Consider the following 20,040-nt stretch of genomic DNA (forward strand, 5'->3'; position numbering starts at 1 on the left):
CACAAAACCCTGGATCAAAGATAAGCCACGGTCACGCCGCGCCTGCTACGACCCTTCGAGCAGCCAAGCTGCAGTGCGGCCAGACCAAATCACCGAGGGGCGCGTCGTGCATTACCGCGCTGGGTGTAGTTGACGGGACGCATCGGAGCAGCCTTAGTCAGAGTTTTGCGCCCCGGTACCTGTTCGGTTAATCTATCAAGCCCCGCCGAGGCCCGGGATGGCGCGGCCCTAAAGGCTTGTCGCCGCCCCCATGCAGCCAAACCAGCCCTACGCGACGCCTCTGTCGTCGTCACCACCCAGTGCAGACGCTTATCCCCAGCTTACAGGTTGTCGCGTGAGCACCGCAGCTCTCTTATCTCCAGAACCGCATGCATGGTTCGCTCTGATGTCACCTAGCACGGATCCAGGCGATGTCACATCAAGCACGTCCCCAAACTCACCACTCAAACACGTAAAAAAGAGAAAATTTTACGTCAACTGCGACGCACCATGTGGACCGCGTCATTAACGACGCCACTAAAGGGCAACGCTTCTGGCTGCACGCACCAAGCTCTGGTACGATGCGAGCAATAGACCGAAGTTCGCTAAGGCCCTCGATAGCCAGCTTTCGGTCAACATCGGTCGCCCAGCATACTGGGAGCGCGCGGGGGAAGGCCGCTTGGAACATTCTATTACACATGCAGAACATGCGGAGAGATAAGACGTGCTGATATAAGAAACAAGAGCAGCCGCTGGCCTTGAAAACGGTTATTCCTGCGTGCCGCTGCTAACTCACACTACCTTCTCACCGGTCCCACGGTACGTCACAGACAGTCGATATCACGCGCCGCCATCTTCCCGATTCCGACGACTGGACCTGTGACCTACACTTCTACTGCTACTTTTGGGGTACCGGGCAAACTAGCTCGTCAGCAGGCGCCAAACACCAAAAAGTCGCGAGTGCCCTCCAGCTTCCGACTTGACTACGACTCCACCCCACCGTTATTTTTGAAAAATTCATATTTGCATTTTCCAAGATGCAGGAAGTACCGCACGCCCACGGGCTCACGACGGGCAACCCTGAGCCACAATACGCCTCCAACGGCGTCAACACTGGCGTTCCCGCGCGGCACTACGCTGCTGCACCGCCGACCTACCGTCTGGACGACCTTTCGTCTGAGGGAAAGAAGAGCGACCCCGAGCTCATGATGCCTGTCGACAAGACTGCCACCGTCCAGGAGGGATCAGAGAAGTTCCACCGTCTCGGCTGGAAGCAACTCACAGTCTGCCTGATTGTGGAAGCTATTGCGCTTGGTTCTCTCAGTATTCCTAGCGCGTTCGCAACCCTCGGAATGGTTCCCGGTGTCATCATGTGCGTCGGTCTTGGACTCGTCGCAATCTACACATCCTACGTTGTCGGTCAGGTCAAGATGCGCTACCCGCATGTCAACCACTACTCGGATGCCGTCGAAATCATCTGGGGTAAATTCGGAAAGGAACTCACTGGTGTCATGTTCGCACTATTCCTCATCTTGCTGGTTGGGTCGCACGCGCTTACCGGAACAATCGCCTTTATCAACATCATCGGAAACTACACCACATGCGCGCTCGTATGGGGTGTAGTATCCATGATCATCTTGCTGGTTCTTGCTCTGCCACCCACGTTCCACGACTTCGCTTTCCTGGGCTACATCGACTTTATTAGTATCATCGCCGCCATCTTGCTCACCATCATCGCAACTGGTATCCAAGCGCACGATGCCCCTGGCGGATTGAGCGCGGTCAACTGGTCTGCGTGGCCCCAACCCGGTACTTCGTTCTACGAAGCTTTCCTGGCGACCACCAACATCATCTTCGCCTACTCCTTCGCCGTCTGCCAATTCTCTTTCATGTCGGAGATGCACACCCCCAAGGACTACGTCAAGTCCATCTGGGCCCTCGGTCTGATCGAGATCTTCATCTACACCATGACCGGTGCTCTCATCTACGCTTTCGTTGGCCAGGAGGTCAAGTCGCCCGCTCTTCTCTCCGCCGGTAACACCGTCTCCCGCATCGCCTTCGGTATCGCACTACCCGTCATCTTCATCTCCGGATCCATCAACGGCACCGTCGTCTGCCGCTACATCATGGACCGCATCTTCCCCACCTCGCCCATCCGCTTCGTCAAGGACGTCAAGGGCTGGGGTGTCTGGGTCGGTCTCATCACCGTTGTCACCGTCATCGGCTGGATCATCGCCGAGGCCATTCCCTTCTTCAACGCCCTCCTCGGTCTCATCTCCTCCCTCTTCATCTCCGGATTCACATTCTACTGGCCCGCCCTCTTCTGGTTCCAGCTCGTCAAGGAGGGCAAGTGGAATGCAAACGCCAAGAACATCAGCTTGAGCATCCTCAACTCCATTGTCTTCGTCATTGGACTTGTTGTTCTTGGTGCCGGTACCTACGCCTCCGTCGAGGATATCATCACACAGTACAACTCCGGTGCTGTACGAAGTCCCTTCACGTGCTCTGCTCAGTCTTACGCATAGTTGGGTGATGGGAACATGTATATATACCAAGAAGCCCTTGTATAGGCGCTTCGCTTATTACGACTTATGAGTCTAGCATCAGCATAGCGATGTCAAATCAAATTTCACATATTCAATCATCTTTTCTCATGTCCACAGTGTTTGCATCTCATCGATGCTATCCGGAAATGGATCCGCTCCACCTGCGCCGCGCCATCCCACCCAGAGAAAACACTGAACATCTACCTCCCAGAGGTCCACATAGTTTTAAGATATGGTCAATCTTTGGATCTTAGACTGATGTATACAGCAGGACACCTCAAGTCTTTCCTTCTCCTGTCGAGGCGGCGCCGATATTTTGTTTACCATGGCTAATAATGTGCGGAGTAGATGAGTGGGAAATACACTATCTACCGAAGACATCACAAGTAGTGAATCACTGAGAAGAATGATGCGCGCGCTTTTCCTTTCACTCCACTATACAAACAGCGCTCCTTTGTGTTTTCACTCCAGGGATTTCACGGTAGTGTTTGCGCACTAGTACGAATAGAGACTAGTGCCGCGGATGACGCAGCCCAGACGTGCTGCTGCGCACCTGCTCAGGTGATAAACTTTGGTACGTATACCTAGGAACCGCTCACCTCCGGAATACGCAACAGTCATTTCACTCACGGCCACGGTCGCAACCATTCATACTATGGAGGACATCAGATCTACGCTCTCTACACTTCGCCTTGCGTCCAACCTCACACACGCAACGGACGATATCATGCCGAAAAGACAACGCGATAGCGACGACGAATCTGCTCGGAATGACGGCGTTGGGCCTAAGAGGCAACACGGGAGTGAAGTCATTACACCTGAACCGCAGCCTTCCGACCTCATCGCCGCTCTCCACGAGTTCATACAAGAAGAGCGCAGGACCAACTTCTCATTCTTATCACAGCACAGCCACTGCTACAAGCATCAACATGAGCTACTTGTAGTATCTCAGGCGGATGCCGACGATATCGAAGCGGTCCGTGCTATCGCTAGGCACGATACAAGTGTCCATAGTGATTGGTATACCTTCACCGAGCCGCTGAGGTCGGACGGCTACACCCGTACCGTTGCGATCGATATCCCATCCGCGAAATATGCCGCTGAAGACATGACCATCACCGAGTTTGGCAGGATCAGGAAAACCAAGCGCGACGCAGCTGCATGGATCCGCGATACGTACTGCACTGCCGAAGACGACTTGTGGGCGATGAGGCTCCCGGAATCGCAATACGAAGAGCAGCGCTTGTGGTGGGAAGGTACAGGGCAAGCTTTCCGGCTGCTGGACTTACCTCTAGAGATGCGCGAAGCCATCTACCTACACGTCATCGGGCCAGTCGTCGTTCCGGATGTCGTTACACAGCATGGCGGCGGGGAGAAGCTTGTGCTAGGATACGGCCTGTCGTACGATAATCCCGAGCGCGTAGGGCGCAATCGAGATCCCAACATACAGCGTCCTAATATGGAGATCATGCGCGTCAGTCGCCAGGTAAAGGATGAAACCACCCAAGTCGCCAACCGCGATACTGTGAAGCGATTCACAACGATTCGTACGCGTGGTGATGGCATTGGGCCCGCCGCGTCACCTGAAAAGGTCTGGCGCCAACTCAGGCGAATAGTAACGCCTGACAACTTCCTGAAGAGGCTTCAACTCGAGATGTCTGCAACTGAGTTCTTGGCATTCGGGGGCATTTGTCCTCAACTGGGACAACCGCTTCAGAGGGGCGTTGTTCCAATTAATGTCATTTCTATGGCTGGGTTAGGCAACCTCGATATCATCGATTTTCGCTTCATTGGTCCCGAACATGAGCTTGCCAACTGCCCTTGGAGACCGCTTCATCCATGCCAAAAGAAGTGGATTGACATATTTTTCATCACCGCCTGGAATGGTCTTGTCGCTCTCAGGAACACAAAAGGAATCAAGTATACAATGAGCGGTTGCATCAAAGATTCTACCCGGAATTACTGGACGGGGCTACTGAACGACAAGCGCAATAACCATACTGCCACTATACGTAGTCTCGAACAGGGTCTTCAGACCACCATAACGAACAGTAAGTAGCGCTTTCAAGGCATGTGGAATACGTACTGACTGACAATTAGATACCTCGCTTGCATGCGAATGCTCCAACCCTTGTGTAGGCGGGCCACGCTTATTCCGGGTCCAGCCACACGAAATGAGATTGATCCAAGGCATACAGGCGGAGCTGGATAAGGCATATTGGGATTTTGAGGACTGAAGCGGGTTGTATTTGACCTGGGGTTGCCGCATACCAAGGAGGACGCGTGGCCCAGGAGGAGAGGATTAGCAACAATGAGCATGTATAACGTGCAGATGCCTATCGCACTTCCGTTCATATAGAAGCATATGTCGTGTTGCGTGCATTTTCGCTGGTTACTGGTTTTCGTACAAGAGAATGTTGAAATTGGTGATGAACTACGTCATGATCTAGCTTCCAGATGGTTAGCCGGCGGAATCGATCACGTGCCGTCCGGGAAGCCGCGGCCCCCGACGGGAACACCTCCGCAAGACTTTCGACGCGTCCTCCGCTCGTCTACTTCGATGGCTGAACCTGCGACCCGATATGCACCCCGACGCGACATCTCATAATTTCGTCGCGTTATTCGACGCGCAAAAGCAATGTAGTCGCCCAGCATCAGATTCGTTTTCAGCGGCGAGCGCCGCACGAGGCTGTCCTGCACTCAGACGCTGTGCCACGAGATGGATTCACATTGTTGTTCGAAGGCAAATCCACAACAGAGAGTGGTTCAGTCGTGATCGGGGCTGTGCGCAAGCCAATCGCACGCTCAGCAATCTATGGTGATGCCGTGAGAAGTACCCAGCTCATGAGATGCGGCGCAGCAAGTGTACAACTTACATCTTCTAGCTTGGGCGGACCTGGTCTGCCGTAGTTTGGTCTAAAAGTAGGAACTCACTGCTTTCTGCGATCTCTCCAATCTCTCGGAGGATCTCTTCAAGGCTCGCCCGAACACCTTGTCTTCTCAGCCTTGACGACGTGGGCGATAGCCTGGGCAATCTCTTTTATGCTTTCGCGGCTCTGTCTACGGTATCTTTTAAGCTTGCTTCGTCGTAATTCAGCCTTCGATATGCAACGCTGGTCTCCTCCAGAATGCTCACATTGTCGCCCTGGCACATGCCAGTCAACGTTGGAGATGACGGAGCACTCAAAAATGCACAGCGTAAAACTCAGGAAAAGATACAGCGCTCACTCCCTCCAACTTGTTTGCAATGGTATGCTTTATCCTGATTTCAGACGCTCGAGGATCAGAAAGCTCAGCCTTTCTGGTTTAGTGCGGCGAGCAAACATGCTGCGGCGCAGCGTACGAAAGAGCTAGATAATGGTTTTCGGTTCGAGCGCATGCGCGATGGCTTGTGTCCTCGTGTTTTCGGCGAGACTTGCATGTCATTCACCTTCTTCGAGCTGGGCTGGACTTGTTCACGAGACCTTTCCGCACTGCGCAGATCTCTCCGCGGTACCGCCAAAGCCATGAGGTAGAGGGGATGCTGCTTCACACGCTCGGAGAGAGTGGCGACTATCGGCGCATCACAGGGTCTGGGAGGGCTGATCACATCAGTAGCTCAGACGTCCTTCTGCACACGGTGGATGTAGAACGCGGTCATCACTTTGGCTCCACAGCGCTTGCGATGTCAAAGAGGAAGTTAGAGCACGATCCCTCACCCATTCCTCAGCAGCGCTAGTATGCTCTTGCCATCCCCTCCTTCGACCACACCATCTGATAGGGCAACCCGGAATTCAATAATCCAAGTCACCCACAACGTTGACGCCACCGATGCATGCATACTTCTTGACCTTTCTCTGCATGTCATTCATTGGTCTTTCGGTCCGCATCCGTAGCACTTCCGTTCCCAAAACCAGGTTATTCAAGTCCGGTCTCGATCCTTGCATCGTGGTTCGTCCCGCGCGTGCAGCATGCGAGCTATGTTGGTGGACCCTGGTCACTGGTGATTGGACCGGCTGATGTCGTGCATGACTATGGCTTACACTGGCTTTCAGAACTTCCTCTTCGATGGAAAGATGGTATCCGGTGGGCATAAGATTATTCAGTGGCTTGCGGACTTCAGCGAGAGTTAAGGAAGCGTTGATGAGTATGGTTGGTTGCTGGCTCGTGAAAAGATCTACGCGTGTCTGCGATGTCGGCTTGTGGGTCATACGCCGGAACGACTAGTAGAAGACAGGTGAACGGAAGGGCGGAGCATCCAGATGTGACAAGTTGTTGCGAAGAGGAGAGGTCGCTTGTAGGATGTGGAGGCGAGACCATAAGAGATGGACGATCAAAGGACTTAGAAAGGTATAAAAGGCACCAGAAACCGCCTCATATCCACGCACCTCGTCGATCAACAACTCACCACAGCTCTAACTTCCATACATCGCCCAGCATGCTGTTCTCTACTGCCGCTCTCCTTCTCCTCTCTTCAAACGCGCTCGCCGCACCCGCTTCCCTCCTACCCCGCGCCGCTCAGTGCGGCCAATACCAATCTCAGTCATCCGGCCCATACACACTTTACACCAACGGCTGGGGCTTCTCTTCCGGAACTGGCTCTCAGTGCTCTCAAATCGACAGCTATAGCAGCACAGCTGGCCTAGCCTGGTCAACAACATGGTCATGGTCTGGCACGCCGAACCAAGTCAAGAGCTACACGAACGTCGAAACAGGCTTCACCAAGAAGCAAATCGGTACTTACACAAGTATGCCGACGACTTGGAAGTGGAGTTACACTGGAACCGATTTGCGAGTCAATGGTATGTTACTTCCGCCCTTTACCGTGCACTCTCTTCGTCTCTGGGATGTGTAGACTAACCTTGATATGATACCTGCAGTGGCGTACGACACCTTCCTCGGCTCATCAACCAGCGGAACCAATCTCTTCGAAGTCATGGTCTGGCTCGGTGTCTACGGCGGCGTATCACCCTTGTCCTCGAACGGATACCCCTTCACGCCCATCGCTACCGTCACTATTGGCGGTCAGATCTTCGACCTCGCATACGGTCTCAACGGTTCGGTCAAGGTATACAGTTTTGTTGCTCGTGGCGGTCGGGCGACAAACTTCAGCGCCGACTTGGTACGTTACATGAGTCTACTTCGTGGAGATGATAGAGAAGCTAATGTGTCGATCTAGAATCTTTTCTTCCAGTACTTGTTGGCAAACTACGGGAGCAATGGTTTCACGAGTAGTTTGTACTTGCAGGTCGTACAGGCGGGCACGGAGGTGTTTACTGGAAGCAACGCGAAGATGACCACGACGGCGTACTCTATCGCTATCAACTAAGCAATGAGGTATCGCACAACTCGTAGCACGTTACAGAACTACCCCGCAAGCACTGTTTCGGTCGTTGACCTTGAGCAGATGTAAGGTCAAGCAAATGTAACATTTGAGAAATGCTTATGATCCAATTCGCTTACTACAAAGAGGCTATGTCTGTCGTTCTTTATCTATCCACCTACAATTCGTCAAAGTGTTGTACAAACTGGCAAAGCGTAACTCATGACCCAAATGCGAATAACCATCGCTGCCGGTATAAGCGCTTCCAAAACGCCGATTCGCTATGCCCATAAGCGTGCCCGTTGCGCCTCTCGTGCCCCTCATTCTGCGTCCCAAGCCTCCAGGGCTGTGCCCCTCAGCCCCTCACGTCAATCTCCCCAGGATATGACAGCACACCGGCCTCGCCTTCGAAACCCGCACCGATGCTCAGGAGGTCGACCCTGAACCTCTCAGTATCGCTCTGAACCCTCGACCGAGGCTCCGCAAGCTCATAGTCGTTCATGCGCGACGCATCGCGCGACGCATCGCATGAACCAACTACCGATCTCACAGACGAGGCCAGCTCATCGCCCATGACATGTTGCGCGCGATAATAACGCTGTCGCACCCAGTGGAAATAGACGGCCAGCGCGTCGCGATGACTCGGGATGCCGATGGAAGCGAGTGAGCGACGGGACGGGAGCTTGACGGCGTAGGGATAGGCTGGGAACGGGTGGGTCAGCTGAGAGATCGAGAAAGTTGGGAAGTCCATTAAGACATGGTGCGGATGTTTCGGTACGCTAGGCCAAAAGAAGTATGGTGGGTTGAGCCGAGGCGCAGCGCTGCCGGTGGTGTCGGAGAAGGAAAGATGTCGGAGGTGTGGTCGGGACGGTAAGCTGACTTACTGTTGCGAGACATGGTCCACGGTGGCGGGTATCTCGTATGGGTTTTGGATGTGGTTGGGCGTCAAGGTCAAGAAGTTGGGCGGTAGTAGAGTGTAGTGAGGTGGATGAACGAACGATGTCTAAGTAAGAATATGTAGAGTGTTCGAGTTTATGTAGTCTCTTCTTGGGATAGGGTACCAAGGTGAAATAGCAGTCGAGAGAGGATTCGATGTACAAGGCGACTATATAGTATTGATGTGTAAGGTGAGAACGAGGTTGGCAAGTGAGCAATTCAGTATATCCGCAGAACGAGCAAGAAGGTATTGCGCATACGCGTCCATGGCACACTTATGACTGTCACAGCGGCCGTCTTCACGACCACGTCGAAGCCTCACGACCAAGGCATATGCCCTTTCCCGATCGAGCAGCTAACAAGAGCCAAGACGTCGTCCTGGGGTAGGTTCGCCAAGCTAACCACCGGCAAAAGCGTCATAATTGCTACAAAGGGGAGCTCATCTCAGCTGCGATGGCAGTGAGCCCTGCACGAGGATTGGGTGGTTTGGCGGAAGCGAGAGGGTTGCGACTCCTGATAGGCGTGGGCGAGGGTCGGGCGTGGTGATGTTGCCGAGCCGCGTGTTGCGACCGTCTGGCAGCCCGTTTCAAAACTTCACCGGCCGGGCGCTGCAGGAGAAACGCACGAGATCGGGGGGCTGAATCTTGACATCGTCGGCTGCTGCGCGTCGCGACTCTCCTTTGATGTGCATAGCACGTACGTTAATGGGTCGTCGAGCAGAGAACGCGTGGGCCCTGGGGGAGAGCTCCAGCCCCGCGCTTGCCGCTGGGCCAGCGACTCGAGGCTCTCAGCGTGCGTCTGACAGCGTCACTAGTCAGGGCCCGCCAACGAAGTCTGCTTCATCCGCCCCCAATTGCTATCACAGCGTCTTACCATCTCGCTTTGCGCGACTTCAAGCCAGAAGTTGGGTACACGCAAGCGCGCCAAGCGTGGTGAGTGAATTTGACAGCACGTACACCCCTCAGTAGGGACAAGCAACGCCCAGGGATGGCTGACTGACAACAGGGGCCACTTGCTCAAGCAACCCATGCTCATACTTTCTTTTTTTCTCGTACTTTGACCGTGTAACCTCATCATTTTGCAGCTTCTGGGTCTTTCTTGGTCATCCTGTGCAATCTGCACGCGCAGCCGAGTCGGGATTTCAGAGACAAAAGGCACACGTCCCGATCGGCGGGTGAACTGCCATTCCGTCTCATCGAACGAGGTAAACGTAGATGCTGGGCGCGAGTAGCGCAGGCTGTAAGGCTCACCGCACTAGCCACAAGCCAGACCATAAGAGGAACAGAGTTTGCTGATCGGTGTAAGATGTGCCACAGCGTTCCTGGAGTAGCAGTCGGTCCAGGCCTAACCGGGGGAAACTCTTGGGATGTCAAATAGCCCATTCGATGGCACGGGCCAAATGGTTGCGACGTGACTTCACGCTGTCGCATTCATACGCGGCCCCCAAAAGCCAACAGCTGGGTGCGCGTCGTGTTACGGCATGCGAATGCCTTCAACGTTGGCAATGCTACTCGACCGAAACTCTTCCGACCTTCAGCGTGCCAGTGATATGCGATGGTATGGCGAGGGTTTGTCATTCATGTCGACGCTTGGGCAATGCGCACGAGAGTATGCATAATCCTTCCAATCGCTTATCAAGCGAGTCGGGATGGTCGTCACCTCCATGGGTATGAGCAGAGACATGTGACCGTCTCTTGGTCGTGTGTACAGTCGAGCTGGCTTGTGGGAGAATTTCTCAGCGAGATCTGACCAAGCCTCCTACTTTCCCTGCATTACAAATAGAGAAGGTGCAACCATCCACCTGCGTCCTGCGTCCTGCGTTATTGACGTGGTACAAAGCTGTAGATCGCTGTACCATATTTGAGCTACCGAATGCACTGCGGTCAGCCTTTTCGCGAACAACGCCTCGGCCGAGTCGGCTCCTTCATCACTGATCCAGGGTAAGTACAAGAAAGCGCTACAAGCGCCAGTGACGTAGAAGGGTTTGTTGTATCATCGTAAAGTTGTTGCATATACGGCAATATCAATCCAGGATCGTCATATGTCCGGTGTCCAAATTGCGATGCGGCCATGGTCCAGGCGACAGCAGATGCGAGGAAACTCTCGTCCAGGACAAACCCCAGGTATACAGCTCCCTCCACCTCTCGCACGTTTCTCACTTCCATTCGCTCCGTTTCTATTCAGCGCATGTACGATGGTCAAAGCCTACCTTTCGCAAGCTTTGATGTGTAATACCATCCCACCCCTGCTGACCGTTCACTCAAGACAGCTCCAGGAACACCGACAAATCCACTCGATCGCTGCATCATTCGCACGTTCCTCCTTCTCATTCGCTGGATGTTTGTCAGCTCGAGCGCATGCGTTCTGCACTCCATATATGCAACAATCCTTGTCTCCAGGAGAGGTTGCTGCATGACCGGTCAGCGCGACAGAGCACCGGACAGATCTTGAAACACAAACGCAGTGAAAAACTTTTTCATGTGGCTGCGCAAGCCACTGATATCCTTGCGACACAAGAGATATCCGAGTGAACGGCCGCTGCACGCTGCGGTCGTCTTGTTGAGGGTTGGCAGGTGCACAGCCTCGATGCGGCTCTGCAAGCTGACTGTCGCACTCTGGCGAGCGACAGTCCGGTAATGTGCACGCCGCATTCACGGACGAAAAAACGGTCGTTGCATGCTTTGGTCAAACAGTGCAAAATGACTATACCACACTCCTGGGCAACGGGCGCTTTCGCGATCGGTAATGTATTATGGCCGTCAAGCACATCAATCTAATTCTTGTAGAGAGGCCTTGGTGCGACAGCCGTTCTAACCATTATGCACGGTTCTATCAACCTCTAAACGCGTCGAGGGTGATTGATTCTACACCCAGAACTCAAGCATCCACATTCCAAGGATAATTCTGCTTAACCCATATGATATCCATCTCGCTCGGCTTCGTAGCGCGTTCCAACAGCCCAAGCCCCTCGCCATGGTCGTTCCAGTCGAGGTAGGCCTGGATGGGACAGTCTACACCATTGTCGTTGCAATCTGGCTTTGCATAGCCGTTGCGACTAGGGTAGTGCATGACGCTCGCGAGGTCGTAGCCGGAGGCGGCCTGGATGGGCCAGCCGGGCTCGACAAAGTTCTTGATGAAGGCGACACAGGTGCATTGGTACTTCAGAGCGCGGTACATGGATAGGCAGAGGCCGTCTTCGGTGATGCGGTCGCCTTCCGCCTGACGGGCGCGGTGCCAGCACTGGGTTGGTGATGTTAGTATGCGGTATGTGTCATTGATAGTGGTTGTCACTTACGTCTTCCCAGTCGGCAAGCTGCTTGTATTGTACTTTGATGTACTTTTCGCGGTCGTTGCGGTTGTGTTCATGCGCCATGCCTTGTGGTTGTTAGTATCGACGTCCGCGGTCGCTGGCGATGTCTTACCCAGTACGTGACCAAGCTCGTGTAGAACTCCACCGAGCGTAAAGCCATCGGCGAGGCGAACCAGATTCTGCCAGGGCTTTCCGTTTTGCGTCAGGCCAACAGCGGCGCCCCAGCCAGCACCATCGGTGAATTCGATGGCGACAGTGTCATGAGGTATACCTGCGTTCCAGCCATCTCGGTATTTCTTGACGGGTGCACAGTACATTGGCTTTCCGTCGCTAGTCAAGCGCTCTTTGAAGCTGATAGCGTGGCCGGACTTTTCACCCGCAGCGCCGCCAAGATACCTAGAGCGTTCAGTTAGACACTCATCACATCTCGTTATAGATGTGTCTTTGCTTACTCAACCCACTTCGCCATACCACTCTCAGTGATGTGACGGATATTGTGGCGATCCCACTCCTGTGTGAAGCAGTATGGGATAACGACGTTGTTGGTTGAGTCGCGTGGCCAACGAATCGGTCCAGGGCTCGAGCCCCAGGCGTCGGTAGCACCTTGACCGTTCTGACCAGACATCGTCTCAAGTTCCTCGAAGTACTCCGCCCAATCAGTTACTTTAGTACCATTTTCGAACACGGGCGAGGGAGTGCCGCAGAAGGGACCATAGTTGGGGACTGGTTCGTTGATAGCGACTGCGACCGCAAGGGCGGCGAATTCTAGAAGGTAGAACAGAAACATTTTCGCGGATAGCCAACTCGTTGTGGGCAGAGGTGGAAGCACTGATAACGCGGTCGGGAGAAGAGCAAGTCGCAGCCTGGAGGCCAAGAAAACTCCACCACGCGCAATTGTGGTACGTGCAGGTGAGCAAACACTCGACTGCGAGCTAGTAGTCGTCGGATGAAGAGCATAATTGTACGATGACGTATCTACACACGAGGAATGCGAGCACATTCCTTAGAACGGCAACGTGAAGCGTGACTGTATCAAGTTCTCTCCTTTGTACTTTCTGTGCTCTGGAGGTAGAGAATGGACAAACAGGGGCCAGTTCTTGGAACTACTACGATTTCCTGAATGTAACACAAAGGCTGCCCATATCGTAGTAATCCAACTCTTTCTGCTTCATACCGACCACATTTCGACCATACAAAATGCGGCGCACTGTCAAAAACACGAAATAGATGAAGCTGAGGTAGTTGGTAGCCGACCTCGGAATGTGTTCACCACCATCGGTAGCGAGTCTGTACTGCAGGTGAAGCAGATTTGAGATCCAGTGTGCGACAACAACGTTACTAAAGATGAGGCGACGTGATCGTTGCCCCTAATCTGGATCGACAAACCGTACGATGAAGGTGCACATTGATGAGTATAGGTTCTTCGGCTGCAGCTTGCGATTCAATCAGTTTGGCAAGTCGAAGCTCACCCGTGCTGGGACGGATTGCGGAACAGATTGTTGTACCGAGCGTGGATGGTATTTCGCTGTTCTCGCGCGAGTATTCGAGGTTGTGACACGAGATACCTTGAGACATGATCTAATCGCGTTCCCCGAGAACTGTTGGTAAAGCATTAGATGCCGTGGAAGAGTGAAAGAAAGAGCTGGCGCGTCTGTGTTGCCCTCAAAGTTCAAGCTAGCCACCTGGGCAGGTGGGCAGCCTTGGAAGCGACACGTGAGCGGACCCCCTCGTCTCTGCCAGTTCCGATCCCGCGTTCCGAGGTCACTCCGTAACACGCCATCATCCACGAAACATCCAACACAGATTAGATTACTACATTACCTATTGCAAGCTTGAAGCACCTGCTTTTGGAGACTGTACCGTACTGCCTTGGGATGGATTCCACTAGCATCAACCCTTCAATACAACTGGACCCGTTTCCTTCCGATATTATCATGTGAAAAGAGCATTCCTAGGTACCTACGTACATCGGGAGTGCAGGTGTCAGGAAATTCGAACGTACAACGGCGTTCCAAATATCTGAGAGAATGTTGATCTTGACCTCAGCAGCTGCAAATGTTGTGTCTGCTACTTCCTGACAGCAGCTCCTACATTCGCATAATGAAGCGATTGCGTGTGCTGAGCTCGCAGAATCGGTGTCAGGCATGCATGGCCTTGACCTTTGACTACTTGCGTGCTATAGATAGCTTGTATGGGGTTGTTCCTGTCGACGAGTTCTAAGTAAAGAAGTATATCGTGCGACCGATATCCCAACGACCGTCCATATGCTGCGCAGCGGAGTCATGTCCGTACGGGTCGACCACAGTCATGACGCGGCTTCAACGCGCTCGTCGCCGCAGCCGTGTACCTGAAAACCCCTCATACGCATACCCACAGTTTTGAAGGAAAACACTTCTTCCAGACTGTACCACTTTGAGCGCATTCTCGGACGCCACGAAAGATTAGGAGAGGGAAGCGACAGAACATCGTGGCGACCAGGAGACAGTGGGGCATTGGTGATAGTGGCTGCGTCTCCAATACCACAACGGCCCCTCACGACCCTGCAGGACCCGACTCTTCATTCCATGCCCCACCGTCTAACGCGGAAGGTGGCCAGTTCCTGTCAAATGGCCGCTTCAGCCGAGCTAGATGCGATGATCTGATAAGATTAGATGTCATCGTGACCAGCAAGACCGGCTAGCGCCGCTTCCTAGCTGTCATGAGGGGAGAGCTCTTTCCCAACAACATCCATCTCATGATCCAGCAACAGCACTACGAAAGCCACATGTCTCCATTAAAACAGCCACAAGCAAAGACTTGGGCGCGAAGAAGTTTCTTCTCATGCTCGTGAGCAGTCGGGCCTCTTCACAATGGAGTTCCCACGCTGGCTGCTAGTGCCGCCAGCTAGAAGACGCCAGGAACGGCGCGAAACTGGATCATGCAACCACGACGCGCTTGCTCAACGAGGATGCTCTTCCTCGTACGGTTCCATCCACAAGGCGAGACCCTCAGGTTGGTCCCGCACGGAATTGAAGCTTCGGCGCACACTGCTCGTTTCGATGAGCCGGGAGCTCCATCCGCCACTGGCATCCCGGGCCAAGACCTTGGCAATGCAGAGTTGCGGCACAGCCAAGACGAGCCAGCAATCAGCTCACAGCGAGATTGGATCTTATCTGATCATCTAGCACTTATCTGATCATCTAGCCGCGCCTAATGCTCTCTGGGCATACGAGATACCTGGACGGTGGGAGATGATCCCAAGCCACCGGGTGGGATACACATGGCAAATTTTTCAGACGCTGTAACTGCGCTGACATTCCCTGTCCGGTCTTCGGAGAGTGGGCCGAGGGTATACTTAAGTATGGCAGCGCTGCCTATGTTACGATCGTCGCTCACCTGCATCCCAATTTCATACCCTGCCTTGCCCGGCACTTTTCCGGCATCCTTGTTTTGCCATGTCGAACCTGGCTGCGACTGACGCCGTGCGACCTGTAGAGGGCTTTGGTCGTCCCTCACGAGATATCGACATGGAGAAGAATGGCGACCAGGCTTTCAATGCCCATGAGACTGGCAGCGATGGAGAGACCAAGTCTGTCGAATCGGAAACCTTCCAGAACGGTGTCCAGCGGGTGCGCGCAATCACTGAGATTTGGAGCACGAAGACGTTGATTACGATGCTGGTCTTGTATGTTTCAATACCGCTCAAACCGCGAAACTCAAAGACTGACCTGTCCGTGTAGCATCTACCTTATCGAATTCGTCGCTTTCCTGCAGAATGGCATTGACGCCGCGCTCAACCCCTTCATCACTTCGGCATTCGGTACACACGGTCTCCTGAACGTCGGAAGCGTAATGGCAACTGCGCTCGGTGGCTGCCTTCCTCTCGTCATTGCCAAAGTCATCGATATATTTGGTCGCGTGGAGGGTTTCTTCTTCATGCTGCTCGTCGTCGTCGCCGGTATGGCTATGAAAGCCGCCTGCACCAACGTACAGACCTACATCGCCGGTCACGTCCTTTACTGGGCTGGTCACATTGGTGTTTTGTTCGTTGCCGACATCATGGCCGCGGATTGCACCAGCCTGACGAACCGCATGATCATCTTCACCCTCAACGGAACTCCCCGTATCGCAAGCACTTTCGCCGCACCCGTGATCGCCGATATGTTCTACTACCAGAACAGCTGGCGATGGGCTTTCGGTGCATTCATTATCATCTTTGTCGGTTGCTGCGCTCCCGCGTTGGTGCTCATGATGTTCATGTACCGCAAGGCTAGGAAGGCTGGACTCGTCAAGAACGTAAAGTCGGACCGTAACTTCCTCCAATCGTTGTGGTACTACGCCGTACAGTTCGACAGTAAGCCACACACTCCTCTCAAGATTTATCCGTATAGCTACTAACTTACAACCTAGTCCTCGGCATCGTCCTCATCATGTGCGCGTGGAGTCTCTTTGTTCTGCCTTTCAGTCTCGTCGCCTACGCGCCCCAGGGCTGGAACACCCCGTATATCATCGCCTGCATCGTCCTCGGACTCTGCCTCTTCCCCGTCTTCTACATCTGGGAAGCCAAATTTGCGCCCGTCCAGTTCCTACCTTGGAAGTACCTCAAGAACGGTACCATCATCGGCTCCTGCCTGCTTTACTGCGTCATGTTCCTGTCCGTCTTCTGCTGGAACGGATACTTCTACTCCTACTTGCTTGTCGTACACAGGCAGAGCATTCCCCACGCTGGATATATCCTCAACGCTTTCTCGCTTACCTCGTCGACATTCAGTCCGCTCATCGCATGGTGGATCCACAAATCGGGTAACTTCAAGTGGACGGCCTACACCGGTGTACCGATCGTTCTCCTCGGTACTGCTCTCCTGATCCCCTTCCGAAACCCGTCCACCAACCCCGGTGTTCTCGCCTTCACTCAAGTGCTCGTCGGTCTCGGCACGGCTTTCTTCGCTACCTGCGCCCAGCTCGCTGTCATGGTCCCCGTCACCCATCAAGAGATTGCGGTCGTCAACGCAGTTTGGGGTCTCTTTGGCAGCTTCGGTTCATCCATCGGATATGCCATCGCCGGTGGCATGTGGAACAACATCCTCCCTGGACAGTTACTCATGCGTCTGCCCGAGGAGAGCAAGCCCGAATACAGGGCGATTTTCGGAAACATCACCTTGCAGCAATCGTTCCTCGATGGTACGCCAGAGCGCGATGCCGTTGTCGGAGCCTATGCCGATGTGCAACGCAAGATGGTCATTACTGGTGCGTGCTTTGTACCGCTGTGCTTGGCTAGCATCTACATTTGGAAGAACATCAACGTCAAGAAGCTTGAGGAGGAGAACGGCAAGCAGACCAAGGGTAACGTCTTCTAAGCAATACGTTGTTCACTGCGTGATGTGCTCGGCGCAGTCTACCACAAGGAGCGTATTCTCATTGGCAGGCTCATTGCTCTATATACCCACATTGCCAAGGTGATGTAATATAATACTATCGTTTATACTTTCCACTTCCGTCTTGCAATGTGTTCTTCTTCTTCTTCTTTGTTCAGCACGTGGTTAATAGCATCATTTGTGCAGCTTTAGCTGCACACATAGATCGGCTTAAGGCTCTAAATGTAAGCATGAACGAGCACTGACTAGCCTATCGAACTCGCTCGTATCTGTCCAAAGCATACCAAGATGTTACTATGAAGGTAAGGTCAAGGTGAAGATAGGCGCATGGAAAACAACAAGCAAGGAGCATAGGCAGGACACCTTTTGCTTTGTTATTAAATGTACAGCATGCTAACAAACGAGCGTTGCGCAATGTGTATAACCTCGCTTTCCATATGTGCTGAAGTCGCAGCTCCTTTCGGTACCTACTGACAACGCCAATACCACGGTCGCGGATGATCCCAATCCATGCAATCGAACCGATCGAATTCCTCAGGATCAAAGTCGTAATCAGAAACATCCTTAGCACCAGGCTGGAAATTCGGATCCTGGCCCTCAAGATACGGTCCACGAGCGTTCCACCAATCGCAAGGTATCTCGCACTTGCATACCGGGGGACTGTACGAGTCGTTAGCAAATCAAACACCAATTCTCAGGGTGGGTTACTTACAGTCTTTGCCACGGCGTAGCCTGTATCCGTGCGATTGATCCAGCCTTGGAATCTCTCCGTTTGTCTCGAGTGCTAAGAGCAAAGTTAAACTCCCACATCATTCGTATCCGTCTCTTAACATGTCCAGAAAAGGTGACTCGGGGTATATGTCTGATATCCGCCCACGCCAGTGTGAAGAACCAATGAACGAAGACTCTTTGGCACGAGACTACTTTCGTACCCCTGCTCCCTGCGATATTAAGCCAAGGGTCCAATGACCTCCACGTATTACCAGGACCAATCCGTATAGGCGGGCGGGTGGTGAAGTGGAGATGCAGATGGAAGAGCGTCGGTATCTCGCGCAGTTGGGCGATTGCGGGGGTCATCTCGTTGTCCAATTCGACGAAACCCTGATGGCGTTCGCATTTTAGGCCGAGGAAGCGGAAGTAATCCGACGTGGAGAGGTTGAGCTCGATACGACGCATGGCGTGATAGGGGATGAAAACGTAAGGGAAGGTCGGACATATGGAAGGGTGATGATACCCGTTGAGCAATGCTGTCGTTCGCTCCCATGTGGCCTTTTTGACCTCACCACAGATTTGCTGACAGGTGAGAGCAAGTGCGTTGGGATGAACTTGATATTCGCTCTCATCAACACTCACTTTCCCAAAGCGATGTATGTCTATGCAGCGGCGCTTGGGGCGCGACAATCTGACATGCTGATTTCCTTCGGAGTCACCCTTGCTCAGCGATAAACATATGTAGGGGCCGATGACTTGATCGTATACGAGGTATCGGAGTTCTTCTGGAAGGTCGAGGAACTGGAATGCTTGGCCGTTGGACCTCCACCAGTCGGCCATTGTAAGAGGAGCGGGGTTGAGTGACTCAAGATCTTCGGCCATCCAAGTGAGAAACGGTATCCAACGGGGGTGTACATCAATCTCCAGAGCGATTTCATGAGTGAGTCTTGGAGGCTCTGCGGACTCTGACTCGTGGCGGTCGGCTTGTTTCCTGGAAGGGCCCCCCAGAGGGTGGTCTGTAAGGTCATGCTTGCTATATGAGGATATGTCCTGCTCTAATAGGTTCAAACATACGTTAACATTGGCCGTCTTTTTCCAGAATTCGAAGTCGGTGCGGTGTCGATGACAGATGCACGCTGCCACTGCGTGCTTTAGAGACTCTTTCTTTGAATCGTCAGGTTCATCTTCCAGATGAGAGGCAATTCCATAGCATCGAGTCAACCATTCTTGCAACGTGAGCCACTCGTCTTCTTGATTGATCTGCGGGTGTGGTGTTTGCTCCGCGAGCAGTGTAGACTTCAAAGACTGTCTCCGTACACCGAGGAGTATATCCTCTGCCCCAGGTTGGATGAGTCGTATGGGAGTCGATGATGACGTGGAAGCTGTTGAGCGCTCGACTCGCAGTCCTATCGAGTTCAACCTGAACCTCAGACTCTTTTGTTGCTGGTCCTTGATGTACGTCTCAATCTCGGTAATAGTGTCGGTCTAGACTCGCTGTCAGCATAGCCACTTTTACGCATGATCCTCAAGCTAGCGTACGATCAGAGTGCGCAAAGTTCTTCGTTCCTTCATCGCAGCGATCTGCGTGGGTCTGGACTTGGGCGGAGGTTTAGGAGCCATTGCGGCTTTGCTCGGTGGATTGTACGGGTATTGGTGTACTTGTCGAGAAGCTGGTACCGAAAGTAAAGCAGGTGGGGGCCGTGCTCCGCAAATGAGTGTACCAATGGGTGTCAGTAAATTGTTAGTTTTGCATATCCGACGAAATAAAGACAGACATGGGGCCAGTGCGACCGTGCACGGGGTACCGAGGGAGATGAAAGCTCGTAATTAAATGTTGTTGCGGCGCGGTTGAAAACGAATACGCCAGTATTTCATTGTGCGGTTGTTTGGGTATCGAAAACG

General features: G+C 53.2%; 6 protein-coding genes across 6 annotated transcripts; 4 read left to right on the plus strand and 2 right to left on the minus strand.

Moving 5' to 3' along the window:
- Window positions 1-1,016: 1,016 nt before the first annotated feature.
- Window positions 1,017-2,504, plus strand: J4E83_005168 (uncharacterized protein; the record flags this gene model as incomplete). The annotated part of the gene is made up of 1 exon (XM_049332089.1): window positions 1,017-2,504. One exon carries the CDS (start codon window positions 1,017-1,019, stop codon window positions 2,502-2,504), a length of 1,488 nt encoding a protein of 495 aa, XP_049188540.1.
- Window positions 2,505-3,180: 676 nt separating this feature from the next.
- J4E83_005169 (uncharacterized protein) lies at window positions 3,181-4,584 on the plus strand (the record flags this gene model as incomplete). The annotated part of the gene is made up of 1 exon (XM_049332090.1): window positions 3,181-4,584. One exon carries the CDS (start codon window positions 3,181-3,183, stop codon window positions 4,582-4,584), a length of 1,404 nt encoding a protein of 467 aa, XP_049188541.1.
- A 2,358-nt stretch (window positions 4,585-6,942) lies between these two features.
- Window positions 6,943-7,833, plus strand: J4E83_005170 (uncharacterized protein; the record flags this gene model as incomplete). The annotated part of the gene is made up of 3 exons (XM_049332091.1): window positions 6,943-7,306; window positions 7,385-7,626; window positions 7,684-7,833. 3 exons carry the CDS (start codon window positions 6,943-6,945, stop codon window positions 7,831-7,833), a joined length of 756 nt encoding a protein of 251 aa, XP_049188542.1.
- Window positions 7,834-11,640: 3,807 nt separating this feature from the next.
- On the minus strand, window positions 11,641-12,860 carry J4E83_005171 (uncharacterized protein; the record flags this gene model as incomplete). Its single annotated transcript, XM_049332092.1, has 4 exons — window positions 11,641-12,003; window positions 12,059-12,138; window positions 12,186-12,469; window positions 12,526-12,860. 4 exons carry the CDS (start codon window positions 12,858-12,860, stop codon window positions 11,641-11,643), a joined length of 1,062 nt encoding a protein of 353 aa, XP_049188543.1.
- Window positions 12,861-15,579: 2,719 nt separating this feature from the next.
- J4E83_005172 (uncharacterized protein) lies at window positions 15,580-17,409 on the plus strand (the record flags this gene model as incomplete). The annotated part of the gene is made up of 3 exons (XM_049332093.1): window positions 15,580-15,737; window positions 15,793-16,406; window positions 16,463-17,409. 3 exons carry the CDS (start codon window positions 15,580-15,582, stop codon window positions 17,407-17,409), a joined length of 1,719 nt encoding a protein of 572 aa, XP_049188544.1.
- Window positions 17,410-18,135: 726 nt separating this feature from the next.
- On the minus strand, window positions 18,136-19,915 carry J4E83_005173 (uncharacterized protein; the record flags this gene model as incomplete). The annotated part of the gene is made up of 2 exons (XM_049332094.1): window positions 18,136-19,623; window positions 19,910-19,915. 2 exons carry the CDS (start codon window positions 19,913-19,915, stop codon window positions 18,136-18,138), a joined length of 1,494 nt encoding a protein of 497 aa, XP_049188545.1.
- Between the last annotated feature and the right edge of the window lie 125 nt (window positions 19,916-20,040).

This window comes from Alternaria metachromatica (genome assembly GCF_023757995.1).
Source record: "Alternaria metachromatica strain BMP 0045 chromosome Unknown scaffold_10, whole genome shotgun sequence".
NCBI lineage: Eukaryota > Fungi > Ascomycota > Dothideomycetes > Pleosporales > Pleosporaceae > Alternaria > Alternaria metachromatica.